The sequence below is a fragment of the Cygnus atratus genome, chromosome 17, assembly GCF_013377495.2.
Source record: "Cygnus atratus isolate AKBS03 ecotype Queensland, Australia chromosome 17, CAtr_DNAZoo_HiC_assembly, whole genome shotgun sequence".
Taxonomy (NCBI): Eukaryota; Metazoa; Chordata; class Aves; order Anseriformes; family Anatidae; genus Cygnus; species Cygnus atratus.
Window position 1 is genome coordinate 4480103 of NC_066378.1, and position 27961 is coordinate 4508063.

The following is a 27961-nucleotide window of genomic DNA, read 5'->3' on the forward strand; positions in this document are numbered from 1 at the left end:
ATAACAGCAGAAAAATGCATCAAAGTTGTATTAAAGTGCACAGAGGACAAGGCAAAGTATTCAAATGTGTTTATACAATCTTTATTAAACTTGACATTAAAATAAAATAGAAATCAGACTTCTTGTGATTACTGATATATTTCTGCAATCTGAATCCAAACCAATTTGATAATAAAACATTATTTGTGAGCCTGCTGTTAATCTGGCCAGTTTAGTGTTGTAAAGCTGCTTACATCTAGTCACTGAAGCACTGAATTTGAGGGAGTTCAGCCTCCATATTAGTTACACCTAGGGAAAACCAAGCAATTTTGCAGAACAACAGAAACAGATATTGCAAATGTGAGAAGCAGCAGCAGTATCATTCAGTTTTCAAACTTCAGAAACTTGCCCTATCACAATTACGAAGATCATGTTAGTCTGGGTAAATTAAGAATCAAGTAATGGCCCAGCAAATTGTTTTGCTATACCCATTTTCATTTATTACCAGTGCTTAGTGTATGTTGATTTCCGTAATTGCAACAAACTCCTTTTCTTTCAAATACTCATTCTCAAGGCAAAATCTGTGAGGTACAATTTAGTTACAAGAGTATTATGGATTATGGCACTCTACTATTTAGTTCCTGCTCTCCTACTAGAACTATAATTTAGTTGGTTAAAGCATTGCAGCACATTGCAGCTTCCACCCTTGACCTCTGCTGCCCTTATTACCTCAGAACAGCATATTGTGGCACTTGTAATAATCTGAGAAAAACGATATTGCAGTCTTTATTGTCCACGTCTAAAATAGGAGTAATTCACAGCAGCAGTCTCCTGTCTACTTCCCAAGTGTTCAGTCTGATTGCTAGCAATTTGTAACGTTTAAGAAACACTAAAAAGGTCACTAGTTTTCCTGCACTGAAGAACCTGAAATACTTAATGGAGTCCTGAACCATTAACTAGCAGGGTCTGGCAGGTTACAGTGAACGTAAAGGTGATGTAGAAGTTGAAAGAAAGTTTCTTTCTTTCATGTTTTGTTAATTGTCTAGGCTACTACAGTTTAAAATGGGCAACTCTAATAGACCAAGGGAAAAAGCACTTCAGGTGAAAGCGATAGAGAATATTTACCTCCTCCTCAGTATTTGAAAGGTTTCCATTTTCAGCTCACGATTCTCCATATGGCATCCGGTTGTAGCATTCAGTGAGGTCCTAACATACAAACAGATGTTCGTTTCTGTTTCTAAAGTCTTCATATTTCACCAGTTTCAAAACAGGGTATTTTAAAACCCCCTGCAACTGAAGATCTCCAGGGCAAGCAGAAGCAACAGGGAAAGGGCTTTTGGATGCATAAGGAATCCTTGAAACCACACAATATAGACAGATAATTTGTTGCTGTGTTTTCTTCTTTACACTTTCCCTTGACAAAGACTGCCGTTTTTGCCTGAAGTTTGGGTTGTTTGTCCCTCCCATTCCTCCCCAAGCATACAAGAGACAGACTTACAGAAAACAGATTGGACAATCTTTTAAATAACAATGATATTTTCCATCTTAGTTTAGGTAAAAGAAATCACCATGCCACAGAAAAACAGAAGTAACCTAGTATGACAGAATCTTCTGTCGCATATGGTAGAAGACTCACAATCTGTTATCCCCATTTGCAAAATTTTTAAAGATGTATCGTGAATAAGACATATCACAGTTGGATACTATAATCACGAATTACAATTACTGTTATTGACCAGCATTGGCATGCCTACTGCAGGAGAAAAATAAGCACAATTGAAATCAAGAGTAAAACACACAAATTGTATCAAAACATTGATAGGACGATCCCAAAAAACTCACCGCTCCTTAAATACTCTTACAGTATAACAATAAACAAACCTTTAGAAACCAAAGACGTATTTTTACATTAACATTCACAAGAAAGTTTCTTACATTAAGTGTTTTTACATGGACTCCAAATGGTTACTTCTTTTTTGCCTCACAGTCTTCTGTAGCCATCTGAACTTTTTTTAGGTCACTGCAGCAAGGGGAGCTGGTGGTACTCTGGGTGTAGATGCCATCTGAAACAAAAGCTAACGGTTAACAAGTCCTGGTTGAAAGGGTCAACCCAGCAGTCCAACCGCAGTTTGCTTTGCGGAAGAAGGGGTCCAGTCTGAAAAAGAGCTCTATCCTTCAGCTGCTGACTTCAGCATTTTGTCACAGCAGCCTGGAGAGCACGGCTAACACTGCCCACAAAGGGAAATAGGAGCCAAGGTCACCTTGCAGCATTGTCTCAGGACACTAGTGAGTTTTGGAAATAGTGAGTTTTGAAATTGGGCTCCTCTTAGCTTGGGCTTGATGGGAGTGTGTAAAGAGACAAATAGCTGCCCCTAGGAAACTTCTGTTAAAACATCGGTTTTAAATCCTCTTGATCATGTAAGAAGGAATCGTTTGCACAAGATGCTCATGCACAATCAAGTCCACACCAAGCTATTTCCTAATTTAGCCACTCAAAGCAGATAGAGTCATTTATATATTTTCAGAGCAGAAGAGACCTTTGTCATAATGACTCCCTGAGAACTGCACTAAATAATTCCAGCTTAGCTAGAGAACATGCTTTCAGAAGTCACCCAACAGGTGGGAGTAGAACATTAGAGCGGTGCTGGTATCAAGGGGGAGTGATAAATGGGAACCAAAAATGGCACTTCTCAGAAGCAGGGCAACTGAAGATAGGAGAGGGACTTTCAGCATATACCAACACCCAGGGCTATTCCTTATCATATGCTTGAATCACAAGCTCAACAGGACAAGCCCTGTAATCCTCTGAATTATGTGGGTACACTGCACCTGCTCATCAGTTAAGCAATAAACATGGCAAGTTATAATGGTGGGACTGGTATTTGTATATCAAGATACCCAGCAAGCAAAAAGGCAGAAGTGAAAAAGTCATTTAACACTCGATGCTCTGCCACAGAAGTCAGCTGGATCTCCAGAATGTCCTGTGAGTCTTGGGAACATTTATATAAACTCAGCCATTGCTCTTCTCTACTGGATGGAGGGTTGCACAAAGGCTAACAAGGCTGCCAAGGCAGCTTTCTCTCAGCCTCAAGCAGCTTTCTCTCAGCCCAAAGCCTTCGTAAGGGGCTGCAAGCAGCTCAACTTCGCCACAGCCAGAGCTCTGAGTAGGCTTTGCCATCTTCCAACAGCAGCACCTTCTCCTGAACCAGGCAGAGCCCAACGTGCCTCTTCCTCTTAGGTACTCCATCTCTTCCTTCTCTAAATCCGATAGGAAAAGCATGACTTATTTTTGGCCCTTTCTCATTCTCCCCTTTTCTTTTTCCATAGCTTACTTTTCTTCTCCATGCTGGCAGAACTTCTATCCCTTCATTTTACTCACCTTCTCCCTTCTGCTTCCCTCCCTTTCCCCCTCCCCCTGCTTTCTCTCCCTCTGCACTTTGTGAACTGCTGCTGCAGTGCTGAAGTCCAAAGTTCAGTAACTTGCTAAGCACACAGATAAATATGAACCTTGGAGAATTTACATTGCTCCAATGTAAACAGATAGCCAAGGGTCCCTTTATCAGCACTGGCTCAGGACAGTCGTGGGGGGTCTGAAGTGGCTCAATTTTGTATTTTGTTTTTTTTTTTGGGGGGGGCGTAAAGGCGGGAGGCTGTGCTGTGCCCACTCTGCTGACAGTCGGGCGCGTTACCTCAGGAACATGGTGTAGGGAAGCTGGAAGCGGGATAACCTGGAATTCAGATCCAAGGGACACCAGCCTGAAGACCATGGTCTCGAAGCTGAGTCATCTTCAAGTGGAGCTGCTGGGAGCGCTGCTGGAGTCGGGGCTAACCAAGGAGACCCTGATTAAGGCACTGAGTGAAGTGGAACCCTACATGCTCCAGAGTGAAAGTCAGCGCGCCATCAATGCCCTCCAGACAGAGAAAGGGGAATCTTGTCCCGAAATCCCTAATCTCCCCAATGGAATGGGGGAATCCAGGTTATCGGAAGATGAAACCTCTGATGACGGGGAGGAATTTACCCCTCCGATAATGAAGGAGCTGGAAAACTTGAGCCCTGAGGAGGCTGCTCACCAGAAGGCTGTGGTGGAAAGACTATTACAGTAAGGCTCCTCTTTGCTGCTTTCTTGTATTCTCCCTCTAAATCTCTTTTCCTTACCCCTTCCGCTCAATGTTCCTAGTATTTACAATTGATCTAGCTGGAGAGACAGTCTTCAACCATGCCCAGACTAGCAACTATCCCAAAACATTCCCCCAATTACTTACAGATGCTCAAATTTTCTCTTTTAATCTCACTTAAAATGCATAGAGGGAGACACGGACCCTCTTTACATATTTGAAGCGCTTATATCATCTAGCTTGAGAACAGCCCGGGGCCTGTATAACTTACTTCTCTGACTAAATGCTAGTTTTTAAGATTTACATTTTTGTAGGATTCACAATTTCAGTCATCAAGGGATGAAAAAATAAAATATATATGGTCACTCTTAACTGGTATCATATTAACCTATGAATTCATGGTAAATTGAAGTTGCAATGCTTTCCTGCTATTTTTAAGGAGATAAATATTTTTAATTTTACCATTTTTTGCTATAGATTATTAGTCAAAGACAAACCAAGAGAACTTGTTCTTGTCACTCCTGCGAGTGCAAAGTTCTCCTCACTTCACTGGAGATTTTTCTCGTAGAAAGAGCACAAATCAAATAGATGCAGAGGTTAAAACCTAGGCAGAACAAACTACGCTTCTACCATCCGCTGCCTGTCACATCTACAACAGAACACAAACAGCAACAATTACAGGCTTTACTGCCACACAATTTTGCCTTTGCACACAGGCATTTTTGAAATCAAAAAACAGGCAGAGTTCCCTGAGCCAGTAAGCCTTATAACAGATTCAGAGAAACATTCACCAAGATTCCTGTTTGGGATTCTTCCTGGGATACTATTCCTGTGGGCAAGCTAAGAGGTTTGCCCAAGCAAGGACCGGGTCCATCCCAAGCTATCTAGCATAACAGAAGCAGAATCTTGCCCATCTGTTTTGGGGGTGTGTATTTTGAAATCACAAGCTGACAGAAGACACAAGATGCAGCAATATCCTGCACTTAAAATCTTCACTAAAACTAAAACCCAGTTAGAGAATTTCTCAGGCTTTCTGGTCACTCCTCTTCATAAGCAAACAAAATTAATACAAAAGGTAACAACAAGAAGCAAACTTAAAATCCCACCACAAAGGCCAGAGCTAGAAAAACACCATGTCAAGAGCTTCAATTCACTGTAGATACTTAAGAGATGAAAGCTCCCTGGTAGACTGGGAGCTGATGACTCTGCAGTACCCAAGAGAGGTAAATTCACTGGATCAGCTCTTACCTGGGTGGGGAGAGCATTCCCAGCAATTCAGTCCTCTTTTTGGACCAGTAAGTCTCTTTCTCCTCTCATCTTCCCCCCTTCCAGCTCTGTCACATCTTTTAGTCTCCTCTGTTCCTCTTACTTTTCTTCTCCCTTGTTCTTTTTCACTATTCCCTTTTCTCTCCTCACTTTTGTCTCTGCTGCTAGACCTCCCATTTTGATGTCTTTCTGGCTAATTTTCCCTTTCCTTTCCACACTCGTTTCCTTCCCCTCATCCTTGTCTCCTTCTCGTCTCCCTGAGTCTGCGTACAGGTCTTGGGGTAGTTTGAGACCAGTGGCACCGGGCGGGCCCTGGCTAGTTACTAATTATCCAATGGCTTTATTATTTCTCTTTTGTCTTATAAATTTATAGATGAAAAGCCCCTGATAAGCTTTTTGATCATTAACTTCTGATCAGGTATCTCTCCACAAAGGCAGCCATGGAAGTTGAAGAGGAACACCTGGCTTTGTCCCATTCTTTCTAATGAATGGGTGAAGCAGGACTAACATGCCATCCACTGTGATCTGAGAACAGACTCGCAGATGGAAGGAATTCCTTCCTGTCACCTTCAATTCAGTGTGAAATCTGTTTTCTGACCCTCCCTGCCTTTCTGGGAACTTGCTACTGGTCTTTCCTGTGCTTATTACCAGCCTCAGCACAACACTTACCTCTCTTGCAAACCTGTAACGTTAATGCTTTCCAATCAACAGTCTCCCATCTCTCTGCACACAGTCAATTGAGCAGCATTCCCCTTTTACACAACAGGATTCTAGGATTTACCTAAAACATTAGGAGAGCAGAGAGAGGACTGGGCAAGAACCAGCATCTTCTAAGCCTCGTACTAGGTCTTAATTGCAAAGCTTTGTTTTGAACTTCAAAGCTTTATTTTGTCAGTCCCCAGTGTTACAGGATAGAGTAATTTACTTCTGCTGCTCAAGACAGTACGAAGGGGACCAAAAGTCCCAGTTTCAGCCAAAAAGTTAGAAGCACACTTATGAAGGAATATAATAGATCAAAATTATTCAAGATAAAGTGAAGATAGTAGGAAGTCTGTATCGTCAAGTTTCAAATTTCTGATCAAAGATTTATATAAATGTATTTAAAGCAATTGTATGTCTGGGAATCTATTCAAAGCATCTGAACCAGTATCAGGGTTTGGTAATATCTAAGCCATTGTTACCTGTTAATAAACATCTTTTTGGTTTTAAGAACAAACCTTTCCATTAATATATGGCAAAAGGTAATGTCCTTAAAATAATATTGCAAATAATTACAGGCAGGGCAGAACAGTCTCTAGTGGAAATTACTGCCAGCAACAAATAAAAGGAAGGAAGGCAAGAACTAATCTCCAAGCCCAGGTATCCACAGTAGAACTTTAATGCTTGCAAAGCTATTTCAGCATCCACACGAGGATTTCAAATCTAGAAACCTGATGGAGGCACTTCTGCCTTTAGATAGAAGCTTCTTTGGCCTAACAATTCCTGGTCTAACACTGTAAACCACATTTGAACAGAAAGATTGACTTGTGGGCAGCTACAAGCGATAGAAGAAAGTCTTTGTGGTAAGTGCAGGCATTGCTCATTAAGTAGTATCAGGAAAGAAACCATTGCTAGGCTTACCAGGTGGTGGAAAGGAAGAGTGATAGCATCAAGAGACCAAATACGTCCTCACAGGACCACTGAAGTTGAAGCCACAGTTTCAGAACCACTAAGCACAGATGAGCAAAACAGGATGTAGACAAGAGACATCCACACAACGGGGTGAACCTATGGGCATTTATTACATTTTGTCCCTGCAGAGAACAGCTGACAGAGGAAGTTCATACAAAGGCTTCTCTAGTGAGGAATTAATATTCTATTTCATCCCTAAATCTGTCTCACTGATCTTCCATAAATTTGCAATTTGACTAACAACATTCTTTCTAAATCACTCTACACAAAGAACTGCATCTATGGTAAAGAATAAATAACTCACTAGTAAGGTGGAGCTGTGTGGAGTAATTATCAGGTATTACCTAGAGTAGAAGGCAAGAAAGAAGCTACCTTGGGAGAAGGGACAGATCGTACTACTACATGTACAGCAAATAGAGAGAGGTATAGCAACAATTCACCTGTAGGGCAAGGGGTAAAATTCCATTAGGAAAGAGAGCAATGGAGATAAGCGACAGATTTCCCCTGGAGGCAGGGATAAAAGCATATTTTCCACAAGGGAAAAAGAAAACAAAGATGTGATGATAAAGGGTCAATCTTTCCCCCATTGACAGCGCGTCTTAGAATGGCTCTAGCTGGGGAATCTGGAGATGAAGCTGCCACACCCCTTTCATTTCCACATATAAACCAAGATGAGGCAAACCAGGCCAAGTTCAATAGAAAGGAACCCTGCCGGATGGTCTTACCTTCCCTGCTCTCTGCCTAGCCCGGCTCCAGTCTGTCCACTGACATCAGTGAGGGTTGTCTGGCAGGCTCCACAGGAAAGGGCCAGAGGATGGTCCTGAGAACTTCCCGGCCCTGAACCTCTGCTTAAGTGAGGTCTGGTCCAAAGCAGAAATTCAGAACCTACCTCGAGGAAACAAAGGATTCTCTTACCTGAGAATCTGAGAACAGGAAAGAAGGAAAGGAGAGAAGGAAAAAAATGAGGAAGAGGAGGGGAAAGAAAGGAACAAAAGAAAGAAAAGTCAGTAATAGTGAAGGAAGGAGAAGGTCCCCTGAATGTTACATCTCCAGCTCTCTGGAATGGGTTTTCTTTAATGCTAACAACTTGATATTTACTTTCCATTTAAATTTGAGATGTTGCTATAAATTATCAACCAGCCTCTTGTTCCCTTTGAGTTTATAACTAACTACCTGGGTTACTTATTGTTCAGGTAACAAAAGGGAGGTGAAAACGCCCTTAAAAAGTGACCTCAGGACTAAGAAAATGGGAAGCTGCAATGCAGAGAGGACCCAGGCCCCTGTGGCTGAGATGAGTCAGGGAGAGGGGCTATGCTCAGAGGACGAGATGAAGCTGACAGCAGGACAGCAAGACTTAGGAGGAAGGAAGTAAAAACTATGTGAGAAGAATCTGCAGGCAGAAATTAGACCTGGGAGAACAAGAGAGGAGTGGGGAAACAGCTTGCATCTGGGAAGAAAGAAAAGATAAAAAACAGAAGAGGCTTGCAGATAAAAGAGAGTTTGAGAAAGGCAGACCCATTCCTACAGTTCTAACTCAGGAACTGAGATTTTAGTGCACCTACAGCCAGGAAAACTAGGTTTAGAGTGAAATCCTACCCTCCGACAGTCAACTAGTCTTAGCACCAGTGAAGGTTTCACTTTATGGTGTCTTAGACAACGATAAAGACATGGAACTAGGTGTTTGGGCAATGGTTCATGTGAGGTTCAGCTGACCAACTGCCACCACTTGTTCTGTGATGTAGCCTAGGGCCAAAAAAAAAATTGCTGCATTGATATTACAGCCTGTGTTTTGACAGCATACAGAGTAGCTTGGATTTCATACAACTGTCCTATGAAATCATACAGGGCTAAGACTCCCCTGCACTATTTTACCTCACAGAACTCTTTCTGCTTTGTCTCAAAACAAAAGAAAAATACGCAAGGCTTTGAAGTACTGTAAAAAGAGACTCACAGGTTCTTCCTGCTTTATTTCTGCCTCGAAGAAGTAAGGAAGACAGAAGGAAACTCCTTGTCAGAGGAGATAGAAGTGACTCATGATCAGGGTGCAGGAAGGAAATCAATATGTAAGAGAGGTTCCCATCAGTAATAACAGTCCCTCCTCCCCCCATCTGAACCAGAGCTCAAATCTAAGAGATCAGAGATTCCAAGTCCGAGCCTTTTCTCCTTTGTACAGGAACTTGCGTAACAAATTCAGGGTACATGTGCTGGCTAGACTATCACAAATACAGAGGGAAGAGATTGATCCTTGGTTTGGATGGTAAGAGAAGAAAAAGACACTGAGAAAGGGAAAGCTTTCATAAGTTCAGCCCAACTTGAGGCTTCTGAAAGACAAAGATGGTTAAGGGAAGAGTCTAGAAGATAGAAGCCTCTATAGCAACTGTACCATCATAGAAGAGAAGCAAACTGTTCTATTTTAAGAAAACAGAGTCTTCAGAGAGCTATAACTGACACTGCTTCTGTCATACTTTAACTGCAGCAGAGCTTGTTCCTTGGACTATCCAGCCACTGGGAAAGAGACTGTGAGGGGAACAGAGATAAGGGTGTTTGCACTAAGAGAACAGGTGTGGACTTTGTCCTCCTTATCACTTTGCAGCCTCCGGCAACTTACTGAGTCAACAAAGCCATGAATAGTACAGCTGTTGCCTGTTGCTTAGACCTGTGTGCTCTTGCAACAGTTTCTCCATAATCGTAGGTACATTTTTCCCCTGCTGTTATTCCTTTGATGCTGGTGTTGGATGCGACACCACTGTATTTCTACAGCATGCAAACTACTTCCACCGGAGGTTTCACAGATGATACACAGCAGGATGCTCTTTGTTAAAAACTAAACCAGAATCTTTTCCATAGAGAGCCTCCTGCACTCTTTGGTTCTAGACTTCATGGTTTCACATCTATCTTTATTGTAATTTTCAGTGCTAGTGAAACTGATACACACAAAGAAGTCACAAAATCATGTTTTCTCTATTTCCCTTAGGAACTGCCATGGATACTCTAACTGATGATCTTAACAATCAGAGATTCACAGTCATTATAAAATCCCAAATCAGATTAGCGTCAAGTTTTGTGAATAGGTCTCAAGTAGGTCTGTCTATTCCTTCAGCTGTTACCCCAAAGGAAGGTGGCAATAAGAGGAATTAATAGGTTGCCTGTTCTTCTGTAAAGCACGTAGAAGTTTGAGTGGTCTAGATGTGAATCAATGGAATTGCACAACATAGCTGATGTGCAAGACCATAACCCTGGATGCCTTGGTGTACATATGCATACAGAGCTGTTGTGTGTCACTGTGATGAAAGCCTGTTCTCGTTTCCTGCACCACTGCACAGGATCTCCTCCTTGACAAGATTCAGAGCATGAGCTAGGTTCAGCCTAATGTCACAATGAATCTGTCCAGGAAAATGAAGTACATTTACCCCAGCGCCTATGCCTTAAAGAAGGAGGATAGAGAAGAAAAGGTACATAGAGAATGGCACAGAGCCAAAATTGAACAAGGTTCAGGACACCAAGGAATACCTTTCCCTTATTCAGCCAGTTAACGCTCTTGCCTCACCACATGCAGTGGTGATGGCTGATGTGCAGGGTGTGCCTCAGGAAGCTCCAGTGCACATCCGTGGCATCCAGGTCTGCTGAGCACTGGCATTAGAGATAGTTCTCCTGAGGAGTGTTTTCTGCTCCTTCTAGAGAGGATCCCTGGCGGGTAGCGAAGATGGTGAAATCCTACCTCCAGCAGCACAACATCCCTCAGCGCGAGGTGGTGGACACTACTGGTCTGAACCAATCTCACCTCTCACAGCACCTCAACAAGGGCACTCCCATGAAGACCCAAAAAAGGGCAGCCCTCTACACCTGGTACGTCCGCAAGCAGCGAGAGGTGGCCCAGCGTAAGTATGGCAACAATTGTTCCGTCTCTAACTCCGTAAAAGCCTGTGCTCTCCCTTGCTAATCTTTGCTCCCAGTTTCTATCAAGGAGAAGCCACTTTTGGCAGGAAGCTTAGAGAAGTCCATGTCAGTATTCAGTAAGGTGAACCAAACTGTACATGGAAAAACACCCCCTCATGAAGCAGCCTGCACTTATCCTGCACCACAACCCTCATTTGGCTAAAGAGAAGCAACCTAATGTTATCCATTTGCAATTACCATTTGACACCCATCCTCAGATTAAAACAGTGTAAGCAGACAAAATTTCTGTCAGAGAACGAGGCTTTTGCAGTTTCAGCTAAAGCAAAAGTTCCCCTAGCAGCAAAAAGCTGCATGCTGCTGTACTTGCTGCAACAAAGCACTGTTGGCTGTCACCTCGTGTGCTCTAAGACCTCTCTTTATGGGCACCCGTTGGGAACCTATCCCTGCAGCATGCACTTCTGTATTCCAAAAGTTTGCCTGGAATTGGTCATAGTTAATTTTGTATTGATGGGTTACAAGTAAAATGAGACATTTGGCCTTTAGATTGTTGTGGAGAAAAGGACTCCAGTCATACTTACTCTAAAGTCCCCTGCATCGGCTTTCACTCCTCCAAGGTGTGAGCAAAGATAAAATCCATGCAGAAAATGACAGGCAGCCTGTAATTTTTGCTTCCCAAAAGCAAATTCCTTTGCCCTCTTGTGCCTGCAGAATTCACACATGCTGGCCAGGGTATCTTGACAGAGGAGCCCATGGGAGACGATCTGCCCACCAAGAAGGGACGAAGAAACCGCTTTAAGTGGGGCCCTGCCTCACAACAGATCCTGTTCCAAGCCTACGAGAGACAGAAAAACCCCAGCAAAGAAGAGAGAGAGGCACTGGTGGAAGAGTGCAACAGGTAAAGTTGGGTGTCTGGCTTTGAGGAAGGGCAGAGCAGGGTCTCTCTGCATTCTTGGTATGCTAGAGCTCGTGAGAGGCAGAATAATGGCACAGCAGTGGATGTCACCATTGCCACCAGCCACGCTTGAATGAAATGCCACTGACGAACATCGCCTGTTCACACAGGATCCAGTAATGCCACACATCTTGCTACACCTTGCAGGATCCTTCCACATGGTGTGCAAGACCACAGTCACTTTGGGGCTGTGCACTTAACTCCATGTCTTTGACTAAGGTGAGCTCAGCAAGACTCCCTTTGTGCTTTCTCCTAACAGAGCAGAGTGTATTCAGAGAGGAGTTTCCCCATCCCAGGCCCAGGGCCTGGGCTCAAACCTGGTGACTGAGGTGCGAGTTTACAACTGGTTTGCCAATCGCAGGAAGGAGGAGGCTTTCCGGCACAAGCTGGCCATGGACACCTTCAGCGGGCCACAGCCCACCTCTGCTCCCCCTCTAACTCCTCACAACTCATCCTCCCTCCAGCCACCATCCGCTCTCTCACCCAGCAAAGTTCATGGTAAGAAACAAGCAGAAGGAGATTTGAAAGAGACAGTCAAACCTGTCCAAACTCAGTCACTAAAACTTCACTCTTCCGGAAGTGAATTCACAGATAGAAAAAGCATGATATAAGGAAAAAGCATAGAGATCATGTCTCCAAGTGGCTAGAAAAGCCAGGGTGATATTAAATTCAGTAACAAAACTTTCAGCCAGATCTCCTCACTTACTCTTTGACATTCTGCACTCCCTCCTGACTGGCAGACAGTAATCCCCTTTCAAGAAGTTATCCACTGGGCTGCTACCACAGGTTAATTCTGTATCTTTTCACTCTTGCACATGCCTATTGCTCTCTCCAATACATATCAGCACCATTACGCACTGTGATTAAGTTTTCAGGCATCAGGAAAGGTCATTCTACACCCTAGAACAACAGAGCTTCTTCAGCTTCATAGGCCAGAGGTGGTAAACTGCTCTCACTCTGGGAAGAGATGATCTTGCTGAGACTCCTCTCTACACCTGCATCCCAGGAGGGGGCTTCCAGTGCACCCTGCTTGCTCCCTGCAAGGCACACAGCCATACCTTAAAGTCAGGATCAGAGGAAGGAGCTAGGCCAAGTTACAGAAGAGAGCCAGGTCAAACTGGTAAAAATGCCTGTTGTTACCCTACCACCCACCTTGTCTCTAAACACTGAAGTTAAGTGCCCACAAAGGAAACTGAATTTAGCACTTGCCAAAGTTGCTCCGTTTCTCACTTCTGATGATCGGTTTCCCCCCTGTTGTGATGCAGGAGTGAGATACAACCAACAGCCAGCCAGCGAGGCTGAGTCCTCCAGCAGCAACCACCACGGGAACAACTCCATGGTGACCACCCAAACCATCCTGCACCAGGTTTCTCCCCCTGGGCTGGAGCCCAGCCAGAACTTACTGAGCACAGACACTAAGCTGGTAAGTGACATACACTGAAGTACTGCTGCCTAGACAATGTCAAGTCCTCTGCCTGTGGTCACGATCTGGACTACTCAGAAACGGTATTTCCTCAAATACTCTTAAAGCCACCTTCTTACAGATAAGGGTCAGAGCCACTTTGCACTGGCTGTGTAATATGATCATTCTTGGGATACCTGTGACTGACGGGAAGGGTGAGCATTAGGACATGAAAGCAAGAACCACAGCCATTTCCTTAAGATTAATAAAAAAACGTCTGTCCTGGCAAAAAAATAAAAAATAAGAACACAGCTCAAGGTATGACATGATTTCCCTCCTCCCAGGAGACTCTTTTCTCTTCTCCTTTCCCCACTGACACTCTCTCATCATCTCCATCTGTCATTTGAACTCTACACACCTCAGGATAGTTGATCAGACACCATTGAGACTAACAGACCAGAGACCAGTTACTTGCCTGTAAAAATTAAGCCCAACAGCCTGTTCGCAGCACACACGATTGAGACACCAGATATCTAGATTGCAGCAACCTACCTTCTCAAAGCAAATTTCCTTCTGAGATTTTTTTGTTTTAGACTACACCTCCTTCCACATAACTAACAATTAAGCATTAGGACTACATGACTGGCCATCTTCAGTTTGCGCATGTTCCCTTGCCTATAGGAAATCAGTTGGCAGCAGTTGCACATACTGGCCTGAGGCAAAGCTGAGTTCATTATAAATGAGTATGATTTAAATCTCTGCAGTCACTCACTCACTTTGCTGGTTTTCTGGTCTCTCCCTGAAGAAAAAAAAATGTTTTCATGAGGTGCGGAACATCTTCTAAAGCTGTCTTCTAAAACTGCTATCAAGATGATTTGTCCCACTGTTTAACCTGTTAGCGCTTGCTCTTCCTAAAGAGTCCTTATAGATTTTTTTCTGATGGGAGAAAAAAAAAAGTAGTATAAATGACAATTTTCTTTATCAGCTGAATTATTAGAATGATATTTTGCCGTTGCACAGTACTTCAACTACAGATCTCTAAAGGGCCTTGCAAGTTCAAAACCCTGTTAGAGCATGGACAGAGGTGATGTGGTTCATTTCAGGGACTGAGAAAATAGTTATTAAATTTCTTGGTGACTCAAGGTCACAAACTAAATCAGAAAGACATCTAAGCATAGAATATGTTCTACCCAATAGATATGCTTCATCTCTAAGAACAGGGAACTGTCAGTTAATGTGGCCTGAAGAAAATATGCGGAAAGAAATTTAAAGAATTTTTTCAGCAACTCCTTTAAGGTCTCAGTCTGAAAACCCACTGGCCACAAAAGACTTGCTGAGAGAAAGGGAAAGTACAGGCATTTCTCAGATGAAAGGGTGATGAAAAAGAGAGGAACTCCTGGATTCTGTACTGAGCTTCACAGCTAGAATCATCATATAAAATTACCTGAGCCTCTTAATTTCTCTGGGCACCATCTTCTACCCTAAGTTGTAAAGCACAGGATAAACCTACCCTACAGAGTGCAGTTGGACTGACCTCATTCACATGTGTACAGCCCTTCTGAGCCCTTAAGTATGAAAAAAATAAAACAGAGCAAGGATTTACTCTTATTAATTCATCAGTTGACCTTTCGTAGTTAACTGATGAGCATGAGAAAACAGGAAAACTGCAGACAAGCAAGCATGAAGTCCTTCTAGTTAGCAAGGGGCCAAGGGCAGGCAGGCAGCGTATCACAGCCCTGGGACTCGCCAACTCAACCTGCTGCAGGTGGCTTTTTCACAGTCATCCTTCCACACAGATCTCGGCTTCTGGAGGAACTCTCCCCCCTGTCAGCACCCTGACCGCCTTGCATAGCCTGGAGCAAAACCCACACGCACTGAGCCAGCAAACTCAGAACCTGATCATGGCATCACTGCCCGGTGTTATGGCAATCGGAGCTGGCGAGACCTCATCCCTAGCACCAGCGTTCACCAACACAGGTGCCTCCACCCTCGTGATAGGTGAGTAGTGTACTCAGCTGTTTGTTTTCTGGAATGACTGCTTATCGGGATTCAGATAGAGAGCTGCGTGTAATTGTCAGCATTACCTCCCTGCTTTCAGGGACAAATGCACTAATTTGGCAGTGATAGGTACCCAGGGAAATTGCTACAAACACTAACGATCTCCAACTGCACTACTTACAAGTACCCATGTAATTAAGGGGCAGATGTTCCTTATTCATATTAGAATTAGGTTACACAGAAACCCAAGTCTTGAGAGCATGGGACTCTTGCAATCTATTCCCATGCCAATGTTTTGTCCTACTCCTGTGCATCTTCCAAAGATAAACATAATACCTCCTTAAAACTATGAAAATTGAAACATGTTCCTAGTGCTTGAAAGACAAAACATCCTGCTCTATTTCTTGTAAAAAGCAGCATATGCCTTTGGAACCTACAGCAGTAAAAACATTTCTTTACTTTGACGGCTTTTCTGGACTTAAGATACTACTTTTCATTCCAGGACTAGTCTACTGCCAAAATGCATTTCATTAGATAACGGAAAATAAAATGTATACTCTCTTCTTATACCTTCTTCCCAGGAAGAAAGAAGTCCTATTTGTTCCATGGTGACAACTGTGAGCTAATTTCCATTTCCTCATTTATGTCTAAGATTATGACATTGTTTCTAATTCTGTGCAAGCAAAAAAAAAGAAAAGAAAAGAAATAGGAGGAAAAAAGATTCCCAGAGCATTACCACTGTCTCAGTGCTAGAGAGACTTGGTGACTTACACAAACAGGGTCCGTAGAGAAGTGAGTACTGATGTGTGAAACCTCCTACCTCTTTCTCACTGGTCCAAGTTCCAAAATTTGGCAGCCCAAACAAAATGAGTTTAATCTCTATTTCACATGGCTGGACAACTACAGCATAGTAATCTCTGTTGCCAACAACTTCATAACAAAAAAGAATAAAGGAATGAGCTGGACACCGAGATGTAGCTCTGAGCTCCTTTCTGAGTGAGGACTCTCCAGTGGAGCTTTACACGTGGCTATCACTAAACTGGCAAGTGATCTATACTGCTACAAAGGGATGCAACCCAGGAGCAAACACGGGAAGTCAGAGGGGGTTTTATGGTACCTGTGTGCATTACATGTTTTGCACAGCCCCACTTCATTTTCACAGGCATGAAATCTACTCATAATCACGGCTTACCAACTTATTTCCTGAAAAGCAGGATCTGAACTCACCCTGCTACAACAGACCTGCCACAACCACGATTTCAGAGGCCCTGCTGCAGAGCAGCCACTCCTCCCACAGCGTGAGACACCACTGACAGCAGTCCTTGTTTTTCAGGCCTTACTTCAACCCAGCCCCAGAGCGTTCCCGTGATAAACAGCATGGGGAGCAGCCTCACCACCCTGCAGCCTGTCCAGTTCTCCCAGCAGCTGCACCCGTCCTACCAGCAACCCCTCATGCAGCAGGTCCAGAGCCACATAAACCAGAGCCCCTTCATGGCTACCATGGCCCAGATACAGAACCCTCACGGTAAGAGCGTGAACTTGTTTGCTCAAACAAAACAAACAAAAGGCTCTGTTCTGGAGCATTTGCAGACACAGGCAGCAGGAAGAAAAAGCTCAGCCAAGCTAATGTCACACACAGCTCCAGCACCCACATGATCTTGTTTTCTTTCGTGCACAGCTCTCTACGGCCCCAAGTCCGAGGTGACCCAGTACACACATACAGGCCTCTTACCACAAACCATGGTGATAACAGACACCGCCAACCTCAGCGCCCTGACTAACCTGACACCAACTAAACAGGTAACGCCTCTAGCACATTTGTTTGTTCCCTGCCTTACGAACACACCTGCAGGGAGCCCCTCACTTGTCAAAGAGTTTTTGGGTGTGTGGTCTATGCCATCTCAGCAGAACAACCTCTCATCTCCTTGCCTTACTGGTAGCAGCTGCAATACTGGAGGCATTAAAGCAAACCGGTCACTGCATCATCAAGGAGAATTTAATCTCCTTGGAAACAGCACCTGCTTGCTCCTTCTAATACTCTTCTTGTGTGCCTGTTAGCAGGGATGCAGAAACCAGGCACCGCTAACTTTCTTTCCTCTAGGCGTTCACATCTGACTCAGAAACCCACACAGAGTCTGGGATGCACACACCGGTATCACAGGCACCGACGATACATTTACAGAACCAAGACACAACCATCCAGCACCTTCAACCCGGCCCTCGCCTCACCTCAAGCCCTGCTGGTAAGAAGAGCAGCCACTACTACCTTAAACCCCATATTGCCTAGTTGCTCTTGCCAATGCTATAAAACCCAGTCCAAAAATGGCACCTGGGGCTCAGCATTCTCTATGAGGGCTCTCCCAGGGTCTTGGGGAGGGATGGGGGTTGCTGAAAAGGTGGTACGAAGACATGCTTTTTAGCACAGTCTGTGCAAGCTGTATAAGGCCAGACTGTGGAAATGAGACCCTTCTTCAGAACTGAGAGAGGAAAATAACCTTATAAAGACTGGCAAAAACAACGTCCATGCATAGCCAGTCCTGCAGGTAGTTTTCAGGGCTGGAAAGGTCAATTCTCTCTCATTAAGAGACTCCAGTCAGATCTTTTCTCCCTAGGAGAAGACATTAACTAGGACATAACCAAGCAGAATCCTCAAGTCCAAACCCCCTAAGAGCTGCCTCCCACAACACTTTCAAGCTAGCTCGGGACTTGAGCTAGGTATATAATGGCACACTAAATAGAAAAAGTAATTATGCCACTATGCCAGGAGATTTTAGTTGTGCTGGAAATGCAGGCACACATGAGAAAGAGACTGCAGTGAAAATTCATACTTATGCCTGTGCTTTTAACAGTGTCCTCCAGCAGCCTGGTGCTGTACCAGAGCTCTGACTCCACCAACAGCCACAGTCAGCTGCTGCCAGCCTCTCACAACGTCATCGAGACCTTCATCTCCACGCAGATGGCCTCCTCCACTCAGTAACCAACAACCAGCTCACGGGGGACTGCCGCGACCAACACGCAAGGTGCAACTCCAACTGCGTTTGCCATCTGTCACCACTGCCTTCCACAGGAAGACAAGGCTGCGGTCCGCCGACCTCCAGCCCCCACGCCTCACACAAACCCCTCATTCGGCTGCCTCCAGGGGAGAAGGCAGCGCAGGCTCAGAGCAGGAGCTATGGAACAATGATGCTGGCACTGCTAGAACCCACTGCCCCCCCACCAAACCCCACCCCACAAGCCAGCCTAGAACGACCAGACATCTCGTGGCTGCCGAAGGAGTCCTATGAAGATAGGGATCTGACTGGGATACGGCAAAAACACCGGGGCGTGGATGGGACTTTCATCCTGCTCAGCCTTCACGAGGCTGGGCCTGTACAAGCCTGCCAACACCAAACCAAGCCACACAGAAAAGAGCAAAACTGAGCTGCCAAAAAAGGAACACCACCTTTAGAACACTCACCTCCTCTGCTGTAAAAAAACACAGGTGGGAATTAGGAGAAATTGCTTAATCTTGGAGGCAAGAATGAGAACCTGGCTTCCGACTTTGCAATGAAAATCACCCAGAAACTGAATGGGGAATGGCTGGGCAAGAGCCTGTCAGTACAAGCTGTGGTCACAACCCGTGACTACAAGCCACAAATCCTTTAGGTAACTACAAATCCCAAGCAGTCCCAGCTCAAAATGACCTATTCTAAAATCATACTATCCCAGTACAAATGGCTTGGTTATTTTTTGATATAGCTCTGCTTTGTTTTAAATGCAGAAATTAAAGTTTAACAGCAACAAGGAGATTCCAGCTCTCTACATTAACCACATGGACATCTTGCATGTCTTGCTCAACAACCACGGGGGCGTCGTTCTCCACAGGTCCCTGACAATGTACAACATCTGGGGGGGTTCCCATGCTCCACAAGCAGCAGTAGTTCTTTCAGTTGTTCTCTATAAAGATGCCAACTTGGATCAATTTTACAAAATTGTTCTTTCTTAGCTTCCTTGTAGGCTAGATTCTATAGATCTTGATAGGTAAACAATTTCCCTGGAGTCTAAGAGTCTTGCTTGCACTAAGTGGAGGCTTTTAGCCCTAAAGATCTGCTTATATAAATAATTAGAAGAGGAATTACATCGTCTGTATTTACTCTGAACCTTTACATCACTGATACGTCATTAGCCAGACATGAGAAAAGCCCCGATCAACATGCTCCTGCTACTGTGACAGGAACAGAGCTATCCTTTCTGCTGTGAAAGGGACAAAACTCCTTGACAATAAAATATGCCCAAGACTAATAACAGATTAAGATATAAGGAAGAATTAAAAAAAAAAGAAAATGCCCAGTGGTGAACTCTTCAGATATCGTATCTGGAAATGTCAATATTGCAGATGTCCATTAGAGTTTCTACTGAAAAGAGCTTCCTCTTGATACTGTCAAGCATCAGAAATTAATGTCAGTAATTACATTCCCCGAGGAACTTTATCCTAGAATGGCTTCCTAGTCTCCTATGTGCATTACTTGCACATACATTGAGTCAGAAAAAAAAAAAGTCATCATATAACAAGGCAAAAATAATGTTTAGACCACTATATATTTGAAATCCCGAGGTGCTAGCTTCGGTATACTGAAATTTTAACCGGCTATAATTTTTTTGTCACATTCATTTTGTTTACAAGCCCATTTTCTACTCAGTCTCTCCATTTTTTGGATGCCAGCTGTGTTTTCTTGAGTGAAATACAGCAAGGATTTTACAGTAGCAAAGCAAGCACCTTTGGTTTTCCCATGCTCAAAGAAAAACAGTTCACTATTTTGACTTCTCTTGCATGGCTTTTAGGTCTCCTGACTAAGGCCAATGAGTTAGTTACTGAAACCCAGCAGTCCTAAAACCAGAAGCCAAATATTTATCCAAATAACAGGTTGCTTCCTGAAATACTGGAGCTGAAATATAAACAGATTAAGAACCATACTGAAAACTACCAAAGCGCTTTAGTAGTTTTTAGTTTTAGTAGCACTTTTAGCTTTTAAAAGTCTTTAGTTCAGAGACAAAAGTCATAGTCAGCCAAAATAAGGTCCGAAATACAGTGACTAAGATTTAAGTTCTTCCTGTAGCAATTTCATAGCATTGATCACCAACCAACTGAAAAGCCATCTTCAGCCATATTTCTCTCTGCTGAGGGAGCCATTTGAATGCAACAAGAAAAAAAAGCTGCCAAATTAAGTAAGACTAACAGCGTAGTAAGATTTAATAAAAAATGCCACAGAAAACACTCTATATGAAAAGACATTTCAAAGGACACAACTTGAACAGAACTACTTATTTGTAACGATCCCAAAATAAGCTCACTGCACACCCTTTGTTTATATGCAGGAGCCCTGAAGAGGTGCAGACTACAGAGGGATTAGTAACATGGCAGGTTTCAACAGCAGATTGTTATGATGATCACAAGGGGAAAAAAAAATAAGGGGGCCCTGACATCTGCCAGGATGCTTTTGATATATGAGTCTGCCACAGGCTAGAGCTATTCTTAGTAGGCATCTAGGAGCAAGCAAAGAGGAACTGATCACCTGTTGCCATGTAAACCAAATTCAAATCATCATATACTCTCTCCATGACACAAGATTTGGCTTCAGGACATGAAAGAACAGATCAGGAGGGATACAGCTATGGTCATATCCCTCTGCCACACTAGTCTGTGTGCAGTACTTAATCCTTTTGCACTGGGTCTGCATAAGCAGCAGCATAGGTAAACACTGCACTAGAACAATGTTCCCTTCCGCAAGGGATGCCAACAACATAGGAATTCACTTAATTAGACTCTCAAGCCACTGAACTTTTTGAACAAAAGCTCTGCCAATTAGTTTCCACTCATCTACAGCAACTCTTAGTTTTTATTTTCTGCATTCTTCATCACAATCACCTGTCATTTGCAGAGCAAAACCTTCATTCACTTTTTTTCTTCTTCTTTTTCTTCTTCTTCACAGCTCCGGGCAACACTGTGTTCTCTGTATGATTGCTGTCTTGTCTCTTATGCTGCCCATTTGCAGACAAGTGTGGCAAATCTTTGCTGACCTGGTCACACTCTGCTGAGTCTATTAATTTCTTTTCAGTCTTGTTCTCTCCCTTGATTTTCTTTTTCTTCTTTTTCTTCTGGCTGTGCTCTACATAACCCTGACTTGGATTCTGGCTGGAATCCTGGGACAGAGCAGGAAAAGTGCTTTGCTTCAAAATGTCTGCAGCTGACACAGCAGCCTCCTGGTACCTTTGCCACTCTTGATCACTGTCCAGGTCACTTGAAAGGTAATAAAAGGGAAGGAAATTACGTTACATGCTTGCCTCGAATCAATCCAACGCACAGACAGCAGAGTAATCTAAAATCAGACCACCTGGTAAACATCCAGTGGCTCCAGGACTCCAGTACTCACAGTTAGCATTTAAATAGTTTGTACCTCCCACAAAAGTTTCTAGTTCACCAGCATTAAAAAAGAAACAGAAGAAGTCCGCTATACTCAAATATCAGAGCCATAGAAAACATATTGCTCAGGCAAAAAACAGCTTCCTGTTCCCATGGGGGAGTCCCAGATGCTTCTGAAATGTGGATTAGAACAGTACTTCGGTGTGAAGCAGCTGACAGCACCTCACCTGGAGCTAGATGGCTGTCTCCTCCTTGAGGCTCGGCTACACTCTGATTTCTCACAGTCTCCTGGGACAGAGGAGGAGAAGAGGCGAAAACCTAAAATATTCGTTTAGAAAGGAATTTTAGCTGAGATAAAAAATGAGAGCAACCAACAGGAATCTCACTAGGAAGCCTCACTGCTGATAATGGAGGGCTTTATAGAAATTATTTGGGACTAACAGTCTGTGAGGACTCAGGGCACAGCAATCAGAACAAAGTAACAGCCTCCACTGGTGCTAACAAAATCTTCTACTGCAAGTGCTCTTTAGGCAGCTGCATGTACAACTGGCACTGGACAAGATCCATCCCACTCGTCATCATTTAACTAACCAGATCCCAAAAGAACCACGAGGTCTGTGACTAGAACTCACCATCATCTCCACCGTCAGGCTGCTGCACACAAGTTTGTGAAGGTCCTGATGAATCCTTCAAGACAGTGATGAAACTAAACAGAAAACCCCAGTCAGATCTTACACACTTAAGTCTTCATTTTGTACAAACTGAACTAACATTGGGTGGGTATTTCTAGGAAACAAGCCTAGAGGAAGATATTTTTTTACTTACTTTTTCCTTAATATTTCAATTCTCTGCTCTCAAAGCAGACTATGCCTTCTCACCTTAGCAACACATGCCACAAGAATGACTTCACATTTCTGAAAGCCTACTTTAAACTCCAGGAATTCTAGTTCTCAGGGCAATAGTTACACACATAATAGAGACAGCAGCAGCCCAGTCAGATGCACACGGCCAGCACAACCCTGAAAGGAGTATTGCTTTAAGCCACAAAAACAAAGGGAAGATTCTTGTGCTGGCCTTTAAATGACCAAAGCGCTAAGACAGACAAATTGTGCTTTTTCCTCCCACAACATATTTACCGCAGAAGCAAATGGAGACTGGTGGTGCTGCAGAGGTAAGTCTTTAACAGGGGGACACAACAGACGGGCCAGGTTAGAATACTGGAAGTTTGCATTAAATACAGGAATGAAAGAAATGAGAAGAGAAACAGCTTCCCCTCCATATCCAGGTTACGCTCTGATCTTTAATTTTTTACTTTTAGCAAACAGAAGTGTCTCTGTACTTTACCCACAGAACAAGCTTTCTAAGTATCACATGCCAATACCTGTCCAGCATTGCTCCCAGTTTCTTTGCAACATGTGCCCTGAACTCCGGTGTGGTCTGTAGCTCATTTCCATCCTCATCATGACCATTCACCTCACGCCTGTTTAAAATAAGAATAGATTATCTCTTCCAAGGGCAATAACATCCAGTGCTCTCACCCAAACAGGAGATAAGGGACTGTAAAGTCTCCCACTCTGTAGGAACTAATTTATACTTAGTCGCTAGGCAAGACTGTTAAGAAAGGTGGAAAATAGCTCAACAGTAACAGTTCAGGTCCCAAGAGTGAACTTCACGTTATTTAGCTCTGACAGTTGGTAATTGAATGATTCTGTCATTGAAATGGCCTACAAAATAGCCTATAAATAGCCTACAAAAGCAAACAAATGATGTCAGGACATCCCTTCTCTAGTACGTGCTTCCTGTGTACACTGATACAATTCATGTAAATCTTGTCCTGAGAAAGGATTTTACTAAGTTGCCTGGCTGACAACTTTCAAAACTGAGGCTACAGAAATGCTGCAAACTTAGACAGGCCAGCATCACCTCCATTGCAAGGTTCCTAACTTAGGCACTGCTTTCCCAGCCTACAAATGATTGGCTTTGCAATTGCAATATTTTAAATATGCCTTCCTACATATAACCCTCTATTTTAAATTTTGTTAAATTGTTACAAGTAAATATTAATTCCTTAATAGGACATTTCTGACAAATTGAACTAATGCTATAACTGTCAGCAGTCATTTGTTTTCAAATTCTATATTGCCTTGCTATGAGAGGGGTGAAAAACATACTCCTAAAAGAGCTATCAGCTTAAAAAAAACATTTAAGCACCATTCCAGATTACAGTTGTACCAATTCCTGTGACAAATTAGGATCTTCCAGTAGGAAGCACCACAAGGCATTAACTGTAAGTAGCACAAATGCAACATACTTTAGGTTTTTCTTCACAGAAACACAACTCTGAAACAAGAAGCACAAATACCTTAGGCTAGGCTGAGCAGACTGTAACCGATCTTTTTTAAAGCCACCTAGCAAAGAAAGAAGTAAAGCTATGTGAGAAAGAGACCTGCGGCCAGGACCTCTTTACCCCTCCTCCAGACACATGGGCTGGAGAAAACCCTTACGAGGGCAAAGGGAAGCCTCCCACCGCCCCGGCTGGGGCAGACCTTTAGGCTCGCCACCACCCTGGGCACCGAGCCGAGGCCCTCCCCGTGCTCCACAGGCGCTCCCCGCTGACGGCCGCCCCGGGGCAGGCGGAGCCGCGGAGGGGCCCGACCAAGGCGGCGGGGAACCGGGGCACGACAGGCCGCTGCGCCGGGGGAGCGGAGCCCGGCCTCCGCCAGCCCTCACCACCGCGCGGCTCCGCTCCCACCGCCGCCTGCTTCACGCAGTCCCAGGCCGCCTCCCGGAACCGCGCCGCCGCCTCGCCGCCGCTGTCTGAGTCCGAGTCCGAGTTCGGGCCCGAGCCGCCCCTGGGCGCCGCCATCTTGGGGCGGCTCCGGCCGCGGGGCGTGCTGGGGGCTGTAGTCCTGCCGCACCGCACCGCCCGGCCGCGGCGCATGCTGGGGGCTGTAGGCCTGCAGGGAGCTGCCCGACAAGATGGCGGCGGCAGGCACCCCGCCTCTCCGAAAGCCCTTCCTCCGCTCCTCCGAGCCATAAAACCCCGGCACGAAGGCGCAACGCCAGGCACGGGGCGATAGACGCGGAGCTGCGAGGTGCCAGGAAAATGCCGGCTCGGACCGAGTGTGTGTGCGAGGCTCCCGAGGGCGAGCGGCACAGGCACCTGGGGCTGCTGTGCAGGAGCCAGCGGGCCCACTTGCTGCTTTCCCCTGCTTTTGTCTGCATCCGTGCTGCTGGGAGGAGCGGTGCGCACGGATGGGGACGTGGTGGGAGTAAACGTGGCCTGTCCTCACATCCATCTGTTGCAGATAAGCTGCCCTTGTGCAGGCAGCACAGGCATCACCTTCGTGTCTCTTGGCTTGTGCAAAGGCAGCAAGAGTCAAAACCAGTGGTACCAAAAAGCTGTGCTGCTCCTGTGCTTTTACAGGAAGAGACTGTTTTCCAACCTTAGTGGTTCTACGATTAAGGGTGTGGACAGGCGAGCAGATGTAATGGCATCCTCAGCACTTGACCGCGCTTTGTGGCATCTCTGAAGTTGTAACTTCACCGCTTCAGAGCTACTGAACAGAGCACTCAAAGGGAAGTTTGTGATGGACTGACAGCCTTACGTTGTGGAAAGCACAAAGATCTTCTACCATTAAGCATCTGATAGGATGGGATCTGTCTGTAGGAATTGATCTTCAAAAGCAGGTCAGAAAAGGTACTAGGCATGCAAGGTTCATTAAGATATGTAAAACGCACCAGGCAAAAACACCTCGCCTATTTAGTAAAAGATAAGTGAAAAACATCTGAGACATGGGAGACGAGACGCATCTCCTCTGCCTGGGCCTTTCACAAACACAGAATGACAAGTTCCAACTGACCTCCACAAAGGCATCAAATCGTTAACTCACAAAACCTGAAGATTGCACTGCAGCTGTTCTGTCCAGTGCTTTCCCAGCTTGGCTTGGTGGATATCTCATCCCAGCCTAGCAGTACTCCTTGCGGCTAGTTCTTTCTAGCTGTTACGGGCACGGGGATTTCTCTCACAGCTTGTAACACTATTTCAGCTTGATTATTTTGCTTCACAGATGTCAAAGCACCAGATGCTTCAAAGTATGTTTTACTCAAGCAGATCAGGCAGAGTTCAGTGTGCTTATGGGCCTGGTTTTTGAAATGTGTCAGTTCCCAGAGACAAAAGTACAGGAAAAAAAAAAAACAAACCACAGATGGAAGCATGTCACGTAACAGAAATAGCTGTATGGCTTCCCACCTTTTTGGTGAAACAGAAAAGTGAAATGAGCAGGAGGTCTTGCAAACTGCTCCTCTGGTTGGACAACAGCAAAAAACTCCCAAACAGAAACCCTTGCATGGAAATTTTAAGGAAGGAAGAATATTCCCAAATGTGGTTTAATACTGAATTAAGATACCATTAGGTTGAAAATACAAGTAAAACAAAGAGTTGATGAGAAAAATGCTGATGTGAAGTTCTATGTCTTTGATTCTTGATAGATGCATGACTTTCACAATTATGAGAATTTCAGGGCAGGTTGTGCATAGCACCCATATATAGTGCCATAACCATTGTTTGAGTCTTGTGACTTAGATCATGAAAAAGTGAATAAATCAAAGTAATTTATTCTCATTCAGACCATGAGAATGAACTGGCAACCAGGCTACAGTTTTTTTTCTCCTTCTAATCAATTACTGACTACCAGCTACACTGAACAATAATACACATAACACCATTAGAGTATACATAAACATTAATGGCATTTATATCCCTATCGTGCAAGTGATATTTAGCTGACTTATTAGCTTCAACAAGGAAAGTATTCCCTTGCATCGCTTATTATTGCCATTCAATTTAATTTCTTTACCGGTGGGAGTAAATCTGAGTTTACCTGCTGTTTTAAATAAGATTAATCGGACAGGAACAGACTTATCTGTAAACAAGATTAACGCTTACAGTCTATTCTTGTACACCATCCTTTCCACTCACCCAATCTTATTCATTGTCTATCTCTGGATATTCTCCATTTTTAAAAGAAAATACTCACTAGGAGTGGAACAAGGGTACTGCAAATAAGGCGTTATAGAAATGTATAATTATATTCCATTTTTTCTGAGACATAAAAGAAAGTGTTAAAATGAACACTGGGCCTTGAAAATATTCCCTGGCTGTGTTGTCTACAGCAGTAACTATGTCTTTACAGATTGCTTTTGCTATCATAAGATACCCAAACAATAAAGACTATTCTTAGCATTGCTCTTACTCCCATGATTAAAATACCAGAGAAAAAAAATCCTTTATTAATACTGAAATTCCTTTGATTGTAGACATACATGGTGACCAGTCTAAGCTGGTCCAAATTTCAGAAACTTATCCTTGTTTTAATCAGCATCTGGAGGATACCATTTATACCTTTGGGGCCTCGTTAACTTCTCATTAATCCAATACTACATTGAGATGCCAAATTTTTGCTTACATGCTGAAGTTGTGCCAAGCCATGCTGCTTTACTGTCTTGGTGAAAATGAGTAAGCTTGTCTTGTTAGAGAAATTTTCACAGACAGTAAATACACTGCTAGTGTGGGTAGTGGAGCCTCACAATGCATGTCCTAGGACATAACCACTATAATTTTCAGATACTATCTTCATGTGCACCTCAGCTACAAATTTCCCAGTGCAATCCATCACCATGCACAGCAGTTCCAGCAGGGCTGCTGGATGACTGCGTTGTTATGGGTTTTGCCAAGCCTAAGTGCTACTGTAAGCTATATGAAGGCTCAGCACATCTTTTTATATTGCCGAACACTTCCCAGCTGGGACGTTCAAACCCACACACGAGACCTGTATAGTCACAGGCCATCTCTGCCAGTGGACAAACCTCAGGCAATATCCTTGCTCTCTCTCTGAAAGGCTCCCTTGGCACTAACCACTTGTTACCTTACCCATTCCCTTGTAAGGCTCACTTCTAGCAGGAGACCTTATCTTAGGATTCACCCATTTTCTATCAGGTAGAACAGCAAGCACTTCCAAGCTGTTTTCCACCTCAGCGTCCTCAGGACTGGTGGGTGCCCTCACAGCAGGGCCAAAACCCTCCGGTGGTGTCACCTTGGCTCTGACAGCTCTTTCAGACACTAGGCCCCCTCCTCTCCCTCTTCCAAAGCATCTCTCAGCTGTGTAAATACCTTTATAAAGCTCTTTGTTCCCATCCTGGAGATGCTCCTCTGCTCAGATCCTAGCACTGCACGCATCTGAACAATCTGTCTCCTCTCAAAGCCGCCACCTTCCTTTCT

General features: G+C 44.1%; 2 protein-coding genes across 6 annotated transcripts; one reads left to right on the forward strand and one right to left on the reverse strand.

The window, feature by feature from the left end:
• Window positions 1-178: 178 nt before the first annotated feature.
• C17H12orf43 (chromosome 17 C12orf43 homolog) lies at window positions 179-27806 on the reverse strand. 3 transcript variants are annotated; one of them, XM_035556555.2, is made up of 7 exons: window positions 24412-25851; window positions 24044-24089; window positions 23063-23161; window positions 22314-22387; window positions 21909-21999; window positions 21187-21558; window positions 179-2042 (listed from the first exon to the last, which is right to left on the reverse strand). In XM_035556555.2, the coding sequence occupies exons 1-6, from the start codon at window positions 24716-24718 to the stop codon at window positions 21210-21212; spliced, it is 966 nt and encodes a 321-aa protein (XP_035412448.1). In that variant the 5' UTR covers window positions 24719-25851; the 3' UTR covers window positions 179-2042; window positions 21187-21209. The 3 variants fall into 3 exon arrangements, with proteins under 3 accessions (XP_035412448.1, XP_035412449.1, XP_035412447.1); XM_035556556.2 differs by lacking the exon at window positions 179-2042 and having other exon boundaries at window positions 20494-21558; window positions 21909-21969; window positions 24412-27806; XM_035556554.2 differs by lacking the exon at window positions 179-2042 and having other exon boundaries at window positions 20494-21558.
• Window positions 3745-18258, forward strand: HNF1A (HNF1 homeobox A). 3 transcript variants are annotated; one of them, XM_035556552.1, is made up of 10 exons: window positions 3745-4079; window positions 10711-10910; window positions 11638-11824; window positions 12141-12379; window positions 13147-13304; window positions 15080-15281; window positions 16615-16806; window positions 16960-17093; window positions 17383-17524; window positions 18131-18258. In XM_035556552.1, the coding sequence occupies exons 1-10, from the start codon at window positions 3745-3747 to the stop codon at window positions 18256-18258; spliced, it is 1917 nt and encodes a 638-aa protein (XP_035412445.1). The 3 variants fall into 3 exon arrangements, with proteins under 3 accessions (XP_035412445.1, XP_035412446.1, XP_050570203.1); XM_035556553.1 differs by having other exon boundaries at window positions 16960-17081; XM_050714246.1 differs by lacking the exon at window positions 16615-16806 and having other exon boundaries at window positions 16960-17081.
• Window positions 27807-27961: the final 155 nt, after the last annotated feature.